The 22,027-nt window shown below is 47.0% G+C and overlaps 1 protein-coding gene across 2 annotated transcripts in view; it reads left to right on the top strand.

The window, feature by feature from the left end:
• LOC144950075 (RNA-binding protein FXR1-like) overlaps nucleotides 1–22,027 on the top strand; it is a 37,017-nt gene that overhangs the window by 6,369 nt on the left and 8,621 nt on the right. The window contains exons 2-11 of one of the 2 annotated variants that reach the window (XM_078880083.1): nucleotides 4,434–4,486; nucleotides 7,291–7,384; nucleotides 8,543–8,614; nucleotides 12,145–12,293; nucleotides 13,676–13,769; nucleotides 15,113–15,229; nucleotides 15,694–15,852; nucleotides 16,779–16,857; nucleotides 18,019–18,128; nucleotides 18,601–18,687. In XM_078880083.1, coding sequence (XP_078736209.1) covers nucleotides 4,434–4,486; nucleotides 7,291–7,384; nucleotides 8,543–8,614; nucleotides 12,145–12,293; nucleotides 13,676–13,769; nucleotides 15,113–15,229; nucleotides 15,694–15,852; nucleotides 16,779–16,857; nucleotides 18,019–18,128; nucleotides 18,601–18,687 — 1,014 coding nt within the window. Of the gene's footprint in view, nucleotides 1–4,433; nucleotides 4,487–7,290; nucleotides 7,385–8,542; nucleotides 8,615–12,144; nucleotides 12,294–13,675; nucleotides 13,770–15,112; nucleotides 15,230–15,681; nucleotides 15,853–16,778; nucleotides 16,858–18,018; nucleotides 18,129–18,600; nucleotides 18,688–22,027 lie in introns of both variants that reach the window. The other variant, XM_078880082.1, reaches the window with a different exon arrangement.

Genomic DNA, 22,027 nt, shown 5'->3' with positions numbered 1-22,027 from the left:
ATAGATCACGACGTTTCGATCGCAAAACAAGCAATCGTCATCAGGCGGGACAACCACAGCAAGAAAAAAAACTGCTGAAGTATGGTAAAGTCACCTACGTCTTGTACAATAGTGGCATTGGATACTTGAACCCGTTGGTCCACAAAGAATATTTGATATGTTTTTTAGCATCGTGCATATCGGAGGTGTTTCAGAATTCACCTACGTGACTTTACCGAAAGAACCAAAGAGTATAAGAGAAGTGTGTTTTAAATGTGAACCAAATATTGAGCTTCCATGATTTTCTTTGCATCCCAGTTTTTCGGAACCATCTCTTCACAGCATTTATCCTTTTCTAGAGTTGTGCAGTGATGGGTATTCGGTGGGTGTTGTCTCGTGTAATATATCAGGGGCGCTATATATAGGCTGACAAGCATGCTCTTTCATGTGCATGTGTGGCTCACTCCTTGCCGCTGTCATTCATACCAGCAGAGCTGTCTGCTGCTGCTGCTGCCGCCTGCATTAGTACATACTTGGCAGCATAAAATTGCACTGCTGGTAGGTGCCTCCCATGGGGTTGGGGGGGGGGTCTTGTGAAACCCACGCTAGGACACCGAGCCAGCGCCTCTCAAGGTCCTGGGTTCAGTCCCCGATTCTGCATTCTGTTGAAAATGAATTGGATGATCGTCGCTGCCCATTTACTTTAATGATTGGCCTAGTGAGGTGCTGCAGCAGACACTACAGAGAGCTGGTCTGTAACCTATCTGTAGAATTTGTTATGCTCTTGAATGACAGCCTCCCTACTCCATACAGGCCGAGTGAGTTGTTGTCACCATACTGAACCTCACTGGTCTGAATGTACGTAGAACTTCTTTTGCACAGTACGTAGCCAACCGTGCTCATTGGAGGTGTGGGAAAGTCATTGCCGGTTTGGTGAAGGTGTGGGGACATAGTACAGAGCAGCATTGAATTTTGCTGTGCAGGCCTCTGCTGCTGCCTCCACGTAGCCCTGCAGCCTATTGTTGTCCCATGGTGGTCACTCCTTGGACATTTTCTCTTGCAAGTGTGAGATATTTTACGGGCTTGATTCGTCTTCGACGTGACAATTAACTTTACGGGAATTGGCCTGAAAGTGTTATGGGACCCTTCGAGCATGAAAAATATATCTTAGGACCCGTAATCGAATCTGTCACCCAGAATCATTTGATTAAATGTAATTTGGATGATGCTGAGGATTCCACTAAAGGGTATCGAACCAAATAACACTAATCTCTGGAGCTATTAGGCAGCATGCAGTGCATTAGCAAGCAGAATATAAAGTGCAACCTTAATATCAATATACATTTGGATACGTACTGTACGGCTTTTGTATTGCTAAAATGTCTTTCTTTTGTGTTGATTAAAATACAATTTACCACTGTACGTCTGTCACCTTTATATATATTTATCTTGGTAGTCTCTGTAAACGCTACAGATCCTACTTCTACATTAAAACCAAATGGAGACTAGAAATAAGTAATTAATTGCGCCTCTTGGGATATTATAAAAAAACTAGCACTAATAGCTTGTGATCCAAATTGCAAATACCAAAAAGATAAACAACAACACAATCCAATGATGTCCAAGTGCATTTAATTACACCATGAATGTGCTCTTTGGTGTTCGAATGATATGGTTTAACGAGATTGAAAATAAATGAAAGAGCAAAGGACAATTCATATCGTAGGGCAAATTGTTTTTGCCACGCAAAGTCAGGCCTTGAATTGCCCAGACCAGATTATTGAGAATATTTCGATATTGATGCGAATTCACCCAATATCTAACTGTCCAGCTGGCAAAACGTATCGAGGATTGTGGCGGTAGCATGAGAAATGGCCCATCCTGTTTTTAGTTTAAGCTGTTTTTAAAGTGTAAGAAATATATATTTCGCGTTTATGGACACCACCAACTATATGGTTTGATACGTGCTAAGCTGCCACGTGCCAAACTTCCATGTGTAATATTTTTTTGTTGGTTTCCAATGTTGATTAAGGTCTTTATATGCAAAAGAGTTATGCGAACACAATATTTTCACATTGGTTTTACAATAACTTAAGAGTACATATACTGTTCTATGTTGGGAAATAATGTGCTGTCTTGGGTTTACTATTTATACCTGATCTTTGGCTGAGCCCTCGACATGTATACAGATGCAGACTTTGAGATTGAAACCTTTCCTGAAACAAAGTGGTATTGTATCTTCTAATTTTGTTAAGGCTAGGGTAATATATTTAATGTGTTACTTCAGTTATCAGGCTAACCACCCCACTGCTTGATATAATTCTAGCTCGTGACGACTTTGGAAAGGCCTTCATCCAGCAGTGGATTAATTATAGATCATGATGGTGGTGCCAGGAATTTGATTCAATGTATTATTGCACTAAATGCATTATGCACGCGCAGGCAAAGTGGAGTATTAGCCAGAAAGTTAGCTTTATAAAAAATTGTATCTATTATAATATAAAAAATCTATGTGGTTTAGTGTTGGCAAACTACTTGTCGTGTTATCCTTGTATATTTCGTGCTATTAGAATTCATATGCACAGATGTATAACATGTTGCAAGCTGATGGCGAGTGCGTATTTGTTTACATTACAAAATCCCTGTGTGGATTGGGAATTGTAAACGTGTTTGCGTCCAAATTTGAGAGATGTAAAATACATCTGACCAATTCAGTTTGTCCGCAGATGAATATTTGTAGGGTAATTCATTGTTATGTTCACTGCTCAGTTGATTTTTTTAACGAAGAAGCCCTGTTGCATACGAATAGTAAGGGGTCACCAAGTGTTATTTACTGAACACATTGCTCCCATTAACGTTTTCCATCTGTGGTCATGACTGCTATGTCCATGTGCCTGCAACTAAAATGTTTTCTGTTTTAATTAAGTGGTAGTGGTGGTGGAAAAGCAAAATCCTGAGCTCCTCCAACAGTTGGTCTTTGGTGCAAACGACATTGGACAGCTGGCAAAGCAGTTCGTTGGTAATTCAGCTGTCGGAGCTGTGAACATTACTCGCCGCTTTACCTCATCGTTTAATGCCAGAACTTGCTCGCTCTTTAGCACCAACAAAGACCGAAATCTTTACAAAGCTTTCCGACCTTAAATATCATCTCTCCCTTTTTCGCTGTAATGGGGAATAAAAGGAAGAAAAATCTACTTAAATGTTTTTATTTAGATATTAAAATGACTCTTCTTTGGGTCTTTCGGTAAAGTCACGTAGATAGGTTCAAAGAAAATAACAAAAGTACTTTTTTTGTTATTTTTGTTATTTTCTTTGAACCTATCCGCGTGACTTTGCCGAAAGACCCAAAGAATATGAATTCCTGCAGTCACGAAAGCTTTACGTCAAGATTAAAAAGACAGGTTAAAGGGGTGGGGTGGTGGCAGCACATTGATTAGCGCACTGTGCGAGGAACCTATGTCCCAGCCTCGTTTAACACAAGTGTAGTGACATCGCTGGATGTCAACATGCTGGGTGCAGTGCCGGCTCTAGAGGGGCATGGCGTGCGGTGTAGCGACATGGCGGGATACCACAATGGTGTGGGTGTAGTACCGGTCCTAGAGGGGCCCGGTGAACGCTGAATAATAGCGCTAGATGGCACCACGCTTTACGTGTAGTGCCAGACCCTACAGGACGGTGTGTGGGTGCCGGTCAAAGGATGAGTTTATGTTAGGCCATGGCACTCTGGTTGACCCAGGAGGACACGTGACCAGTTAAGTTGACAAAGGGGCCCCAAGAGGGGGCTAGGGGTGGTCACGTGATTTGGACCCAGATCTTTCCCGAGGATTCTGGAAGGTGGTCGTGACCAAGGGCGGAGCCGGCCACGCCACAGAGAATATAAGCCGGGTCCCGAGAGGGACCAGGGTTGTTGTTCATCCTGGAAGAAACCCTTCGTCTACGTTCTCCGTTCAACGAGTCTCCAACACGTGGACCCGGGCCGAAGCTGTTGGTCCGGGTCCGTAGTAGCAGTTACGTGGTAACTAGTGTAGTTAGCCTGGTGGTCACCACCATAGGTTGTTATTCTGTTAAGGGGAAAGTTACCCCGTGTGTTGGAACTGAATATATGTGTTGCCTCCAAGTCTACGTCTGCAACTCGGTTGAACCCATTACACAAGTATTGAATAATGTCAGAACCAGTCCTGGGCCTCTCCCCTGTTCACAGACCTGCACTGAACAGCGTCGTGAATTACGGTCAAACAACTCGATGGAAAGGTATGGGGAGGCCTTTTATGTACGTATGTTGAACTTACTTCGTGTACCGTACTTCGCCAACCGTGCTAATCGGAGGTGCGGCCTTCATGCTGCAGTGGGTGGATTGACAGATGGGCCATAAATATTGATGATAATCTATTTGATTAATTATACCATTGTTTAAAAACATCTTTCATAATCGTCTTTTTTTTGTTTTGTTGCAGGCTTTTGTAAAAGACATTCATGAAGACTCGCTGACAGTCACATTTGAAAACAGGTGGGTGAAACTCCAGCAGGCCACTCATATACGGGTCAGTTGTCAGGCTGTTTTATTCCCCTGATTCTCGAATCAGTTCCATTTCGTTTCATCCGGAGCTCTGATGAATCATACAGAGAGCAATGTACCTGCATTTCCAATGAGATAGGATCTCTGTGTAATGGCTTCTCATGATCCCCCTCTGTGAATTCAATATTGGTGGCTCTGAAAAAATAACGTTTGCCCTTGGGCCTAACATCCAGGTCATTAATTCTGGCCTTGATCTCGTCATTCAAAAAGTCACAATCAGTGGATACCGCATTTCTCGATGAACTTCTGTTTTTTTGTCAAATCCACCGCTGGACGTGCATCTTCGTGGTTAAAATCCATCAGGCCTCCATGGTTAATGCTGCAGGTTTTTTTAATGGAAAATACACACCGTCTGATACACATCGGACCTTGGGGATCACGTGGCGGTCATTCAAAAAGAGTAGGCCATGGTGTGCCGGTGTCACGATTCAAGTTTGCCCAATTACATTTCAAAAAATTACTGAATCGGGATTACACATAGCAACATCGCCCGCTGCTGTGAAACTGCTGCCGACTGCAAAACGCAACACCTCCGCAACGAGAATGCTGCAACGCACCAAGTGTACTAAGTTACATAAGCGTGGCTGACTAGCTATAATCATCAGCAATGATCGACACCGCTATGTGAGAACTCGTGCACATGGCATAATCATCATCGCTCCGTCGCTGCGATCGATGTGCTGTCTCTCGGGTGCCGGATACCGATCCAACGTTCGCGAGTGAAAATGTATTCTCACGAGCGCCGTTTGGTGCGCGTGCCGTGGGCGTATGAAACGCGGTGTTTCAATTGGAGCGTCGTTCCATGTCCTGACGGCCACGTCAGACGGGCATCCCAGCGTGTCCTCACGAGGTCCATTCATGTGCTAGCATATTAGAGTCGTAGCTGCCCCTCGTCTATCATGTGACGTCAACCGGCCGGATGCTATTTTTAACCCTGTCAGGGTCATAATGGGTATTCGCCACCTGCGTGTATGCATGTGCCCTTTTCCCTTTCCCCTTTCTGCGCTTCCGAACATGTCTGGCTTTGCTTAACTCTCGGCTCGAAAACAAAAATGGTAATTTCTTGAACACGTTACTTCAGTCACAGCAGAAACCAATTAGCGGATTGTTGTCTTGTCAAAAGTACAGTGTGCATGGTTTGTATGTGCACTGTCACTATATCTACACGATTGCCATTTTTTATGTCATGAAATTACATGTGGTGAGTTCAGCTCGCTTGCCAGAACGAGAGATGGATGTTTGCATCACGGAACCGCGATGGCTTGCTGGAGAGTCCTTAATCCGCACCTCCAATTAGCACGGTTGGCTACATACCGTGCAAAATAAGTTCTATATGCATAGAGCCTGGCCGATGATAAAAGCAACTATGTATTTGGTTTTGCTGTGACTGACGTAACAGTTTAATGGAACTGCCCCCAACATGCGTGTGCTTAGGCTTGATTATGAAACAATAAAATGTGATGTATTTTTTCACGTTTCTTTAACGTGCTTTGAGCTCTTGTTAACACCATCTGTTTTCCCATTTCACTGTCGGGAGCCGTGACTTGAAGCGCGGGCAAGTGGTAGTGGTGGAATTTTCTCGGTCAGCAGAGCTCCGCATCGTGTTGGGAAATGACCCTGAAAGATGACCCCATTAAACTACTTCTGGAGTCATTTGCCGGTCCTTTAAACGGCATATGAGTGCAGAGCTGGTATCGGTTGGCCGTGTTCGAGCCGCCGGTGGAAATCCCACATTCCCACGGTGGGGTGGTGGCGGGGGGAGCCCAACTCTCCATAGGACGACCGCTATCGACTTCCCAACCAACGCAGAGAGATGCTCGGTCGAGTTGACTGCGCGGCTGGCGAGACTCGCAATCTTAATCACGCAGGCCGAGTCGACCCTTGACCGGGGATTTGACCTCGCAAACTTCCTTTGGTCACGAGGGCACCACGCTGACCAGCCGGATGTCCGCGAAAGATAGGTGGTGTAAGAGTTGTTATAATAATAATGTTCCCTGCGACCTTGATTGGTCGGCCAAGCAGCTTTTGTGCCGGGCTGGTGGGAAAATTGGCCTCGTACAACATAAGCCTTTTCGCTGTATGATATTGAGACACGGCTTGTAATGGTATTGTAAATTATAGAGTAGATAAGCAGCACCAGGTCCTGTTATCCAAATTATCAGGTGAAATTATTTCGTATAACTTGGCATATAATCCACTTCATTCATTAAGATTGATGTGGAGTGGCCTAGGAGTTGTCCAGACAAACAGGCAAACAAAATGCAACACTTATATAGAGAGATTAGCCACTTGTTTTGTCGATTAGTTGCTACCTGCCCAGGCCTGAAAATGTCCCTTCAGGTTTAAACATTAGCTTACTCAAGCAATCTAGCTGACAATGCAAGTCAACAGCCAGAAAAGGAGATGTGCAGACCACATCTGATGATGATAATATAAATAATATAACAGGAATCCCAACATGTTTTGCATGCCTAGATGGGTGTCAAACAGAATCAGAATATTTATACTGCAGGAGGAATCCAATGTACTATTAAGCTCTTTATCACACATGTCCAGTCGGGGCGGATACGAACGTTACAACAACAAACAATGCAAACACTTGATAAGAGTGCGAAGTACAAGATGACCCCTTTGACCAACAGCGTGGGTAGGCCTTAATCCAGCAGCGGATTGACAAAATCCGGAATGACCGATGTGCACATGATTAACTGCTCATGTGACGCCGTGCCTTTCAGTTGGCAGCCAGAGAGGCAGATCCCATTCCAGGACGTGCGGCTGCCTCCTCCCGATGACTGTGGCAAGGTCATCACTGAGGGGGATGAAGTGGAGGTGAGGAAAACCCCTCATACTGTGGCCATCCCATCGAGCACATCCCCAAGTCACCACTGATGTTTTGACTGCTATGTCCGGGATTGATCCTCGAGTCCGTGCCGGTTTTGCAATATGCTTAGAGCGGTTGCTTTGCAGCGAATTCCTGACGGACTGAAACTCGTAAGAGTGTGCAATAGTAAATGTTCAGACTTGATGTTGATGCCATCGTGGCGATCGTCATAACTCGCCCATCACGATCTCTATCATCACAGCCTTCACTACCATCGCCATTGTACTTAGCATCCTGTCCACTATCACACTGCTGTTGTCACTTCAGTCGTGACCTGTCGTATCTCATCGACCACGCCGGTCGCTATCGCAGCTTCCATCCTCACCATCAAGAGACCTCCATCTTCACCAACCTCCATCTTCACTGACATCCCCCATAAAGCCATTGGGGCCGAGTGCAGTTAGCCAAGCGCCTATTAAAAGCCGCCGCAGCGTACGAGGGGGCGGCGTGGCCAGCACCATGCGCTGCCACCTTTGTAGTCCCCAGTGCTGATGTTTGTACATCGCACCAGATTCTTAATTTAAGGCCGAGTCGATCTTGGGGAAGCCCAAGACTCCTTGTGCTTTGGTAGGCAGTGATGTTAGCTGTGGCCAAAAAAATAATTTGGGTCACTGGGTTCATATAAACCCACAGCGCCACCGCTTCCCACACCGCCGCTATGACCCCTGTCATGTGACCTATTGTGACATCCATTGCGGTCCATAAAATTACAGTACTTTTGCAGGGAATTGTTAAAGTACCGCATTGGCAGTGAGTGTATATTGTATGAGACAATATGTTCAATTTTGGTCTGCATCATGGCTAGATTTATAAACTAACTAACAAAGCGATTAGCAAAAATTAGCTTTTAGTAAAACAATTATCTGTTTTGTACGAGAAAACGTTATCTTGCTGGGTTCGAAAATACACAGAATTTATTTATAGATTTTGGCATTTTCCTGCAGTGCGGCCACTTGAGAAGATGCGGTGATTTTTGTGTTTTGTTCTGTTATGGTTGCTGAGCACCGGCACCAAGTCCTAAAATTCCACATGGCCAGCCGCAAAACGGCGGCAGCGTTGCGTACATTTGTGAACGCGCTCACGGTTTTGCTTTCGCACCCTCGCAGGTGTTCTCCAGAGCCAACGAGAATGAGCCGTGCGGGTGGTGGCTGGCGCGCGTGCGGATGATGAAGGGCGAGGTAAGGACTTGGTGGAATCCGCCTCCTGGCTTGGTGTGAATGTGAGCATCGAGTGCGAAAACCGCTTTTGCTGATGTTTTTTTTATTCGATTCAACTTTCAGTCGATGGCCGAAATTGAACTCGCGCTGCTTGGTATTGGTGCAGTTTCACGAACCACTGCACCATCACTCTCGCTGCTTACCTTTTCACACCCTTCTTTCTGCCACTAAGTGGCGGTGATGTCACCACGTCGTTTGTGCCAAGCTAGGTGCACTTTGAGGCCACGTGAAGTGTAGGAGGCTCGCTGACAGGAGATGACGGGACAGACCCAGGTGTTCTGGGTTAACTGCCTGAGATGACTGATAGATGCATCACCTGTGCTCCCCATGATGCCAACTCACAATACACACACAATAGTGTTGTTTATTGTTCGTGGTCCATCCTGGACTTGAAGTAGGCCATGGGAAGACCGCATTCTATGGCACAAATCAAAAATGCCTCGGACCTATCTGCACATAGAGCTTAATGATTTAAGTTTTACTAGCTTAAAATATGCTTCAAGAAAGGCCACTGCATGTATTAATTTACTAAAAATGAAAGGACTTTAGTTACAATAAAAATCCCCTCTTGGCCAATAGGCCTCCAGAAAAGCCATCGGGCTAAAACAAAAATGTGTTCACTCCTGTTCAACCTATTTAAGCAAAACCCTCCGATTCGGAGTTTTCATTTGAATAATCTTCATATAGTAGGCATTGTCCGGTCGGTGAGGGTTAGCGACTGCAATGTCGTATGTGTAGACCACTGTGACGCAGGGCGGTTAATGCAGGGAAACTCGGTGGGTGGCAGAGTGCAGTGTAGCAAAAGCCCATATTGCGTACTGTACTTCTGTGCTAAAACATCTACGCTTCCCTGCCTTCACCAGCCCATACTGACCAACCTGGTGAAGTATGCACATGTTAACCTCTGACCTGCGTCCAGCAGTCTTATTGACAAAGGGCACGTACAAAGCAGGGCAGCGCGGTTCATTATTGTGCAGTCATTAGAAGCGTCTCGGCGTTGGGTAAAAAAAATCAATCGATGTTTTTCGGCGCGTGTCCTGACTTGCACCTCCGCGGCTTTAGAGCGTCGGTGATGTGTCCGGTGCATATTTCCTCCACCGCGGATAGCTCTGCCCTATGGAAGGTCAATGCCGCAACTGACATCATCGTCGCCATAATCCTCCCCATCATATACATCCTCACCATCATATACATCCTCACCATCATATACATCCTCGTCATTGTCTTGTCATTTTATTTGCTGTTGAGCAACGTATTCTTTGTGCAGCCTCCACCTTGCTTGTCGGGAACTTCTTGATGCATTTCCTCTACCTCGCTTTGTATAAAAAGGTGAAGGCGCGGCCCTCCAATTACTCGCACCGACCCACTGCTGGTGGAAGCCCCTCCAATAGACGGAGTTCTAGAGAGCTCCTCTCTAGAGCAGTGGTTCTTAACCTTTACTGCAGCCTTGCACCCCTTTGGTTCTCAATCGTAGTAAAAAAGTATAATGTTCATATATATAGGTTTGATTAAACAATGTAAGTTGTACTTTTCGATTTAAAGCTTTCGTGACTGCAGGGATTCATCTTCTTGGTTCTTTCGGTAAAGTCACGTAAAAGGGAAATACGTGACTTTACCGAAAGAACCAAGAAGATAAGTTGTACTTATGTACCGTGCCTAATTAGTGTTTTCGATTATTTACCTTCTAAAAAAATCTGGCCACGTCTCTTACCCCCGGGGGATACGTGCACACCAGGCTAAGAGCCGTTGCTCTAGAGGGTATATTTAGCCTTCCCTTCCATGCTGGCTGGACTACCCGAACGTTGTCACACTCCCCCCCCCGCACCACCACTCGTGATTTGTGAAACTTGCCGCTCGTTTGAACTGCCGCCGTCGCCGGGAGATCGAATCGAACTCGCGACCTCTGCGTCGCGAGTCCGGTGTGCCGACCATTACACCGCGGCAGCAGCAGCATCCTCTCTCTGCACACAAATATCTGTGGTAAAACTAAAATAATAATAGTCTACGTTCACTTGCGTGGTTTATTTATGCATTAAACCATTTTATCACTCGACTTGTTATTCAATAGCGGTGACATGGATACATATATATGACTATTCGGTTGCCGTGTGTGCATGTGTAACTGTATATAAATGTATGTATTATAAATGCTATCTTGGTGTGTGTGTGTATATACGTGTATGCTATACGTGTATATACACGCACACACCTCGATAGAATGGTCGCCATTCCATTCTTTGTCTCAAATGAAAGCTGGGTGCTGTTTCTTGGAACGAGTAAAACGCCAAAGCATTAATGGTCGTGCAGCTCACCCACCCCCCGCAGCTCCTCCACCCCGGGTGTTCAGGTTGTACCACTCGTTGCTCTGCGCAAAGTTCGACGTTTCGCTCCACCTGCTTGGGGGCTTCTTAATTGCGAACAAATCACTCGGGCACGACCCAAGAGCACATCGAAGGGCTGTACAGCACAGCTGAGAACCTACGCAGCAGTATTAAGAGCTGTGATTTAACTTGATTTAAAGAAGCCCGCTTAATAAACCTTGTCCTCAATAAATGGGCTAATCAATGCGGTTCCGTATGAATTAGCCACGTGGCCAATGAACGCATGCCGCCGTTTGCGTCATACTGCTTAGGGGGACTATTCCAAAGAGTGTTGTACAGCGGTGCAGGGTTGTTAAAAACACCCACGAGCCTGTATGAATCAGACCGAGGGTCAAATATTACTACAAGTACGGCGGAATTGTTAGCAGGTAAGTTTGCAATTCCACCGTGATTGCGATTCATTACGATTGACACCCGTCTAATATTGATTGACCCCTGGGGTCTGATGGTGGTGACGCCACACTTTGATGTGACGAACTCAGAGCGAAGTCGTGTGCCAGCCACTTGTCTCTGTGCTGCTTATTGTTTACAGCCTCGAGCCTGGCCCCTAGTCGTCGATGTTATTGAGTTCGGCAGACCACGAGCGTTTTTGTTTCGCATATTTGTTTCTTAAATTTCATTTTGAAGGTCCGAGCCGGAAGAAGCTCCAACATTGTGTAAAACTGTCGGGTGGAAATTTCCTTGCCAGCTCGCCAGCCTTGTTAACTACTGAGTTAGCCATTTAAGCTTTGCCTAACTAGGTAATTTTCTTGCAGATTAATTGCACCATCAGACTAGGTGAGTGTTTATCGAACGCCATGCCTCTTGGCGATCCTTCCGTGATGGCTTGTCGGTGTCCACAAACATAGTGTTATGCAGCGGTGTCACTTAAACGTGAATGGGGAAAACGTTGGCAATTCTCAATAAGTGGCACGCTGGTGGGGGGGGGCGGGGGCGTCACGGTGGGAGGGGTCGCAAGGAGGGAGTTTGAAAAAACCACTGGACTGGCGCAACTTGCAACTGTTAGACCATCCACGTCTGTGCTCGCGCCGCGTGGTCGAATAAACTCTGGTGTTATTTCCCGCCGTGACGTTAAACCGCGCTATCGTGTTGCCGCTTCTTCCTGTGCAGTTTTACGTGATCGAGTACGCGGCCTGCGACGCAACGTACAACGAGATCGTGACAGTGGAGCGCCTCAGGCCCGTGAACCCCAACAAACCCGTGGGCAAGAACAGCTTCCGCAAGTTCAGCATCCCTGTGCCGGAGGACTTGCGGCAAGCGTGAGTGGAAAAGAAAAAAAACAACGCACATCACGAAAGAAGCGAACCCATTTCGTTTTGCTCCGTGTTTGTCTTTTAGGGTTATGTCACTTGGTGTTGTAGTGTCATACAAAAAACATTGTCAATTAACCATCAACCACCTGATAAGATTGTAACGTTTACCTATGTATTGATCAAATTCTGGCCGATAAAGCTGCTCAACCGGTGGATTAAGACTTTTCACGACTGAATTGATATCGGTGTACCGGTGACCTTTCCCTCACTGCTTTGAGCTTAATCAAGTGATGTGCCTGGAAATCGGGTGCTTAATAAGAAGTCTACTTGAGTTTTGCTCTTTTCACTATCATCAGCTGTGGTCCTGCCACTGTTAGACTAAGGCATCCCCCACACGGTCACCGTTTCTAACCATCTCGTGGCACTACAATTCTCTACGGTGGTTGCACTTTCCAGCGCTCTGCCGCCTTGGGCTGCAATTCCATCACCACTCTTTCTCGTGGTTTGTGTGTCTGTATGTTGAACTTCCTTCGCACTGTACGTCGCCAACCGTGTTAATCGGAGGTACGGGGGACGAACAACAAGCTAAATTCCACGCGTGCTTTTCGACACGCCGCTTTGCACTTCTTTTAAGTTTTGTTGTTTTGTCAGTGTCCGCGTTTCTCATCCACACGTCACGGCTGACAATGTGCACACATTGAAAACGTTCTTCCATGGGCAAATTGATGTTTATTATTATCTGTTTGTTTCGTGTAAAATAATTTCCTTGCTCCTGTTAGTTGCACATTCCCACCCTACGATGACCGCCACTGCCGAATATCCTGGGCTGTAGCCATCCCTGTAACAGAGCTGCTTAGCTCAATGGGACCTCACCAGCTGTGCAAATAAAGTCCGAGTCTGACATTCAGTTGTCCACAAGTATTCCATCCTGCCGTTGGTCACCTATTCAAGCCTTTATTTTTTCCATTGTTATCCCGTTAATTATATTGCATTGTTGAGCTGTGACATTTTTCACGATGCAATTGTGCAGTTCAATGTATTGCTTGTACTATTGCAGTACATCTCCCCACGTCTGTATTAAAACGTAGTTGAAATCGTTACCTGTGGCATGCATGTGATCAATGGTGAGGATTCAAAATTTGTCAAATATGGATGCTGGTCACAGTATGTGGTTCGGGTTTCCGTAAAGCTCAAATGTTTAGTGGAAACGATTTAATCGGGATTTCACAATAACGCTACACGGTGTGATACAACATATCTCGTTAAACGCTGTCAAAAGGTAACATTGTGACGAATCATCCTGCTGCCATTTTCTATTGCCGAGCATTGCACGAGTAGCTGTCCGTTGTGGCTCTGCTGTGCCCGCGCGCGTGTCACTCTGCACCCAGGTGTGTGGATGAGGCCACTCACAGAGACTTCAAGAAGGCCATCGGAGCCAACTCTGTCGTGTTTGACACCGAGAGCAGCAGCCTAGTCGTCATGGTGAGTTCTTCAATGACACCCGCCACTTGCGTTCGTGTTGTGTCGATAACGTAACGGGTGTCTTGGCTCGATTTGTTTTTGCCTGAGGGACTCCCTGATGGCAGATGTGTCTGTGCCATTTATTCACTCAAGGAAGCCCCACCGTGTCGAAATTCCGTTTGACCATATATTCTCCACAATGATGCTCATGATTATCAGTATACGTTTTGCATCAATATACAATTTTTTGCTAAACTGCGACCCAATGTGTAAAGGGGAGCATCCTTGCCTCGGACCTCGGCAGTTCACCAGCATTGCTTGAAGCGAGCCTGACTGCTGATGAGACACTGCGTGTCGAAACCGGTCCAGAGTTCGCTTGTCTTTAATTAATACTGCTGAAAAAATTTAGTCCCCGGAGGCCGTGCGGCTTAAATGGGTTGTGTAAAAATTACTTGCAGTCTGGCCTGCATTCTCACCTGTTAAAGCAAATTAAACTTGAAACTATATTCCATCCCATCTGTGCGCTCCTGGCAGGAGAATATTGCATTAGTTTTACCAAGTAGCCTCCATGAGCAACCACCACATGTCCAAGCAGTTATGTGGATTGATAGAGGGGGGCTAAACGAACATGCCTCGGCTATAAGATCCCAGCATTTGTGTGGTGCTGGTTCCATCCTAATACAAGCACAGGAAATGCTGTACATATAAAACAATAGCCAGCTACAGCCGTTTGTCAATCCACTGCTAAGTCACAGCCTTCTCACATCGTGTAAGTCATTGGTGGGTGGGGGGTAGGGGGTTTATCCATACTTTACCACGCTGGTCAATGCGAGGTTGGCGGAGGGATTCCCTGGTACCGGTTTGCCACCGGTGTTGGCCGTGGCCGGGAAACGAACTCGGGGTTTGCCAGATTCGTAATGCGGTGCACGGCCTGCTGCGCCACAGCTCCGTGCGAGTCCCGCGAGTGGTCAGTTAGTGACACGTGTCTATTGCAAGTTGATTGGAGAGTTGCTGTAATTTATGCAGATTGCTCCTGGCGCGGAGCGCTCGCGAGCTTTGTGTACAAAAGGCTCCACGTGAAATGCAAATATCTCCAAATTAAAACCGAATCAAAACATGTATTTGTACGGGAGGAATCCAATGAGCTGTAAAGATCTTTTTTCACAGATGTCCGCTCGGGGCACATCAGAACGTCAAAACAACAAAAATACAAAAAGACAAATCACTAAAAAACAACATTCATCCATCTGCTGATCCATCCAGAAGGAACCTTCGGTACTTACCAATAAAAACCGCTGTGCTTTCTCTGACCCTGAGCTGCTGCTCACTGAGCTGTAATTTCGTCGTTGTTTGTGATCACGCAGTCCACATGCGAGTCGACGGTTAAGCGTGCGGGCTTGCTCAGCGACATGCACTTCAGGAGCATCCGCACGAAGCTGCTGCTGCTGGCGCGCAACCAGGAGGCCACCAAGCAGCTGGAGGTGATGAGGGGGGGGAGGTGTCTGCTGCAGCTGGGGGGTTTGCAAAACACGCGGGGGCGGTGGGCACTGCGTACCATGTTGTCGTGAATAATGGTCAATACGCTGGACTTGCAATCCAGAGGCCACCAGTTCGATTTGATCTCCTCTCTGCGCTGCAGTTGATGCGATAAGTCGTGTTCCTTAAATCTTCCCGTCTTCGTCCACCCAGTAGTGTAGATGGATACACCATAGTCGATGTGTGGTGGGGTAAAGTGTAGGTTTTTCCACCTCTTCCAAGACGTCTGACCGGCTTGAGCCACTCACCACTGTGTAGCACTGTGTATAAGTATCCCTCGTAGTGCTGGGGGGGCGGGGTGGTCGTTACTTCAGCGGCCGAGTGAGCGAGCGATTTGCAGGGGCTGGACCTTCACCCGAACGGTGTGTGTGCGCGCGTGTGCGTGTCTGCACTCCAGACGACGCGGCAGCTGGCGGCGGCATTCCGCGAGGAGTTTTCGGTGCGCGACGATCTCATCGGCCTGGCGATCGGCGCGCACGGTGCCAACATCCAGGCGGCTCGCCGTGTGTCCGGCGTTTCGGCCATCGAGCTCGACGAGGAGGGCGGAGCCTTCCGCATCTTCGGCGAGGTGCGGCACTTGCGGCGTGTGCGCGTGACCGGGAGGGGGGGGTGGGTGGTGGGGTGGAAAAATAAAGAGGGGAAAAAAATCGATATGTATAAATATCTAGAAATTAATAAGTACATGACAGCAAAAATATGTTATTTATGTGTACAAACTCAAATTAATCTATAACCATATGTAAAATCCATGCACCCAAAGGTGCTTGGTAGTGAGTTGCTCTATATGGTATTTAGACTTGAAACTTCCGTGAATGCAGGAATTTTTATTATTGGTTCTTTCGGTAAAGTCACGTAGATCGAAACGTCGTGGTTTTTTTGCTTTTATTTTTAATTTAAATTACTTATTGTAAGTTTATTTTCTGTCTGCGAGACTTTACCGAAAGAACCAAGAAAATAAAAACTCTTCCCTGCCAATTTTTATTTAATCTGGAAGGAAAAAAACAGCTGAACATTGGAAATGATCATTGATTTGGAGGCATAGTGTCTTTCCACTAGAAATAAAAAGTGAAAAGTTGGCCTAAGTGGTGATTAACGAACAATCAAATAACCAGGAATGTGCTTCAATCCCTTCACATCTCGCAAGCTAAGCACAAGTGGGGGTGTATGTGTTGGTTAGAAGAGGGCACTGCAGCAACATGCATTGTTGTACTGTTCTATGCTGCCAAGTCTGCACCCCCCCCCATCACCATCCTGTGCTGACCCGCAGCGTGGTGAAGTACCGTCAAACGTCCCCCATGACACCCAGAGGCGTGGCGAAACCTTGATTGGATTTCAAAGTCCTTTTAAGAAATAAACCATGCAAGCGTTCTTTATATCCACAGCGCAGATCATCTGTATCAAGTATGAAAATGTAACAATTATAATGTGCCACGTTGCTGATGATTGACGATGACGATGTACTGAGTGTACGACTCTCCCTCCGTCGCTCCGCAGACCCCGGAGGCCGTGAGACAGGCGCGCAGTATGCTCGAGTTCACCGAGGACTCCGTGCAAGTTCCAAGGTTGTTTGTCGGTGAGAAACAATTATCTCCTCCTGCTACGCGTTGACCCAGCTCCCACGGATGCAGCCGTTGCCGCTCAGCGCTAGCGCTGTGGGTGCCAACAGGGTCGGCTGATTTGGAGATTAATCCCCGGGGCTTTTTCTCAAGAGCAGCGTTAAATCCGCATTGTTTTGGTGACAGCCTCCATGGCTCTTTCCAGGCACCGTCCACGTGCGTGCAGTCTCCCTCTAACCATGCCCGTTGCCCCCCTTTTATGACGGTGTCAAGGGTGTAGCCGTGAGACCTTCAGCGCGAAACACCGGCGGTGACGTCATGATTAGCTAGGCAGCGGTGGTGGCTACGCACGCGGCCTGTAATCCGGCATCTTTGTAGGCAGCGAGGGCTGGTGGATCATCGTGCAAATGTTGCTGCTACGAGTTCGGAAACCCGAGTTAAATTCTTGGCCACAGCTATCATCGGTGACCATTGCAATCTGAATAAGTCCTGGGCTACTGCTTCACAAATCCCAACTTACCGACCGAGTGATGTGTTTTAATAGAACCCCCATGGGAGCGTAAAAGTACAGTTCAATTGATTTTGCTGCGTGACCTCTGCTGCTCATCACAGTCATTAGTAGCTGGAAATAATAATGTTATCGGCATCTGAGCCTTTCTTGCAGTCTGCCGTAATATTTTTTTGTGGACAGCCCATGCCCGCAGAGGCCGGTTATTCGGTAAATTTTGTTTAACCGGCCACGCCTTTGCTGGTGAGACCATGTAAGGCTTACACTTTTTATATTAATTTGAACATGCTGTAATTGAACAGGCCGGTAGATTAAATTCCACTTTGTTTATGCAATTGACGTTGCCCTCTTTCCTATTTATATATGGCTTTTCTATTCATGTACATTTCCTATTTGATGTGTATGTGTGGACATTTTTAGCCCGGATGGTTTCACGAGCCCACCCACGCACCGACCGACCCACCCAACGACGCACCCACCCACCCATGCAACAACGCACCCACCCACAAAACCCACCCACCCACGCACGACGCACCCACCCACCCACACACCGACCCACCCACCCACCGATGCACCGATCCGCCGACCGTCGAGTAATTTAAGCGAACAACTTTTCGCGGCTGTATTGTGCTCCGGATTAACGTGACTGGTGTTTGGTCTTCTCTGTCAGGCAAGGTGATCGGTAAAAATGGCAAAGCAATCCAGGAGATCGTCGATAAATCCGGCGTTGTGCGGGTCAAGATTGAGGGCGATGACACCAAGAAGCATACGCGCGAAGAGGTGAGGTCCTCTTCGTGCCCCAAATGCTCTCTTGATGACACGGAGATTGCGGGTAAAGACCCCCTGAATGATCCTGAGATGCTCTGAAGATCCCCCCAAAGGGTCTTGGTTCTTGTGGTTCCGAAGAACCCCTCCTCAAGCGTGTCGAGGAGCCGATGAGAATAGTTGCCCTGGAGATGATGTGATTATGAAATAATGTGATGGTGATAACTGATACTGGTGTTGGTCATGCTGGTAATTTACAGTTATTAACATGGTGATTTGTGATTGTATTGAAGCAGCACTGTTGATTAGTGGTGGTGATCATGCTGTTGACTGTGGTATCAAAGACAGTACTGTTGTGATGATGGACCCTACTGTTGATTGCGGCGGTGATGATAGTGGCGGCGATTGCGATGATGCTGGTGGCTGCACCGACACAGCACCGAATTCGCTAATCCTTGTCGTCTGATGCTGCTGCTGCTGCCAACAGGGAATGGTGCCATTTACCTTCGTCGGGACCAAGGAGAATTTGAGCAATGCACGCGTTCTGCTGGAGTATCACCTCTCTTATCTCAAGGTACCCGAGCACGCGACACGCGGGGATTGCCGCGCCAACACAACATCAAACAACGTCTCCAGCGGTCGTGATGTGCGCAGCAAACCCAAGATTTTATTGCGCCCGGTTCTCGGTTATAGCCGGGATTCATTATCTCGGTGTAGGCGCGCGTACTCGCTCATCGCTGCACGAAGAGCAACGTGCTCACGGTAGTTACGTAACTTGATCAAGGCCAGCTCCCAGATTATTTTTCAGCACGGGGGTGAGAATCGTCTGCTTGCAGACGCAGTTATAGCGGTGGAGGGGAGGGGGGGTGTAGTGTAGATGTTGTGTGAGATGGACCCTTCTATGTATGTACTTTGAACTTTCGCACTGTACATAGCCAACCGTGCTAATCGGAGGTGTGGGGAAGGACAACAATTTTCAAATCTAGATTGACAACAATCTTAAACACAAAGCAGCGTCAAAGAAATGAGCTTTCAATCTAGATTTAAAAGTGGATAGCCTCCAGTGGCTTCCTAATATCGGATGGAAGAGCGTTCCAGACGGCCGCAGAAGCGTGTTTGAAAACGCGCGCGATGCAGTGACCGTCTTTGCTCGATGGCTAGCCAAAAGCCGCTGCTTATGAGGGATGCATGATGATACGCTCCTTGACGAGATCGGCAAGGTATTTTGGTTCGTTTGTGGCAAGCGCTTTGTGTGTAATGTGTGACCTTATAAAGGATGGGTCTCTCCCCTGTACCCAACTTAGACGTTCAACGTCGTGCCGTGTGACTGCTGTCCGTAGTGAATTGATGTGGATTTTCTCCGGGTGCTGTGGGTTTTTCCTTTTTTCTTTCTTTCCTACATCCCAGAAATAATGAGAAACGTGACCGTTTTAATTAAAGTCCTCCTGAAAAACAAGTGAGGTTCATTGTACAATGGTGGTGTTTATTATGCTGAATGCACAGAGTTAAACATTAAATATGTATTTCAATTGCAAGCATGATAATGCAGTATATTACAAAATACGTACTTTCTGAAGTAGAGACACAAAATGTACAGTCCTTTATCATTCCACTGCTGGATGAAGGTCTCCTTACGCCATGTCGGTTATGGGGGGTTGTTTGACCATATCTCACCGTGCTGTACGTTAAATCTCAAAGGTACATCTTACAGCCCTTGGATATCCCCGCGATAGGTCGTACAGTTAGAAACATCATTTTAACTTTCTTCGAACTATACATTTCTCTCGTCGACATTAACACTGCACCATCAGGGCCGCTTTTAATAGCGACGGGAGCTAAATAAAAGCCACCGAAATTCCTCAAAAGCGCTTGGCAGTCAAAGGACGGGGAGGGAGGGAGGGAGGCGAGTATATCTTGCACCCACGACACATTTTCAACCGATTCAGCGAAGCGGGTGTCCCCTGAGCTATGTGATTCTGAAAATAGCCCCGGCACCACCACCTGTCGTTGAGGCCTGTGTCTCGTCCGTTACAGTCTCAGCAGAGGCCGGGCGACCACGTGTCGTAGTCTCTCGCCGCACGAGGCCGCCGCCGCTGCAAGCCTACGCAGTTGGGCTGTGTAAACGTACACGCCTTGTTCCTTCGCTCATTCGCTCGCTCGTCCGTCTGTTTCAATCGTTTAGGACTCGATGCTTGCGTCGGGTCACGCGCGCAAAGAATAATTTCTTTTACGGTGGGGTGGGTGAGGGCGGTGAGTGCGGTGGTTAGCGCACTGCAGCCTCGGTTTGATTCCCAGCAGCAGTCGCAGCAGCTGACTTCAGTGGCGAGTGGTAATATGAACTGGTCTTGAGCGCATAGCCAGTTTCACCAAACCGGCGTGGTGAGGTGCAGTCCATCGTTCCCCATGTGGTGACACGGTGTAGAGAGAGAGGCTTGGAGTGTGTACAAGGGTTGCTTGTTATTTATAGTATTGTGTGGCATGGTAATGGACAGTGAGTGTGGTTGAGATGCTCTCTATCCTTGCTTGGCCAATGTGTGGACGTTTTGGTTTGGCTGACGATGTTTATGTCAATGGTATTTAATTCAGTTCACATTGATCCCCAGCAGCTGCTAGAATGTTTTGTTCACCGTAAAGTTATAAAGGCGACTTGGACTAGAATCAAATCTCGATCCGGAAACTCAGCAATTCATGAAATTCCGTTGGGGGGTGAATCGTAACTCCGTAGATCTGTTTAATGTTTCCTCGAGCTTGATTTTGTAATTGTACCACAATCAGTCGAACAAATATTCTGCCCCGAGCCGACTTGCACGACAGGGAATTTGTAACTTAACATTGATGAATATTTGTGCAATACCTTTGTTCTTATACTCGTTGTTTTTTTTGGTAAAGTCACGTATGTAGAAATAAAATAAAATTTAAATAAATTAAATTAAATCACGACGTTTCGAACGCAACACAAGCGCTCATCAATTGATGACGATGAGCGCTTGTGTTGCGTTCGAAATTTAATTTATTTAAATTTTATTTTATTTCTACATACGTGACTTTACCACCGGAAAAAACCAATGAGTATAATTTCTTTAGTCACGAAAGCTTCAATTCTAGACCTTTGTTCTTTTAAATCTGACACTGTTCTTTTTGTGCCGATTTCTATTTGCGTCATTCCTGCGCTTTATTTTGTTTGTTTTTGCACTTTGTCATTTTGGCGACCCAAGTCGCCGCTTCAAATGAGACTCCGATCCTCAGTTCTCATGTTCTCATCCGGTTAAACAAAACAAACACGATACACTTGCTCAGAGATCGTTTGTCTCACAGCGGCTCAAGCTATGGCTCGCGTTGACTTGATGCCCTCTTCGCAGCGGTGTTAAATTTGACACTGGTCATTTCGACTGCTAATACTTTCATGTGCACCTCAGGAAATTAAAGTGGAAAGTAGATTACAGCGCCAGGATTCCGCGAGCTAAGCGCCTCGCCTTAGCGTGGCCAGTGGAGGGCGTGGGAATCCACAGATGTAGCGGATTAGACCCGTTCAGAAATCCCACAAGTCACACATTGGGGGCCTTCAACTTTCTACTGCGTGTCGGGAATATTGCGTGTACGCGCCGCGCTCCACACCCGACGCCTCCGAAGCTCAATTCCCCCGCTCATGGCCAACATCGGTGACGAATATCTAAACCGGTCCCAGGCCTCCCCTGAGACTTGGCATATGGTGCGGTTGTCTAAACAGCGCTGGGGAAACGAAGGCGGACAGGCCTGTGGCGCTGGCTGCATCGCCCACTCGTGTGCCATGCCGGCCTCGAATGGTGCTCGTGAGCAAGCACACTTGCCCTAACAGCATGGAGGGGACATTTGTCTTTGTAGCATATATTGGCATGAAAAATGTACAACGGTAACGCTGTACCGAAGTAATCGAT

This window comes from Lampetra fluviatilis, chromosome 56 (genome assembly GCF_964198595.1).
Source record: "Lampetra fluviatilis chromosome 56, kcLamFluv1.1, whole genome shotgun sequence".
NCBI classification, from domain to species: domain Eukaryota; kingdom Metazoa; phylum Chordata; class Hyperoartia; order Petromyzontiformes; family Petromyzontidae; genus Lampetra; species Lampetra fluviatilis.
This window is presented reverse-complemented; position numbering and strand designations above follow the sequence as displayed.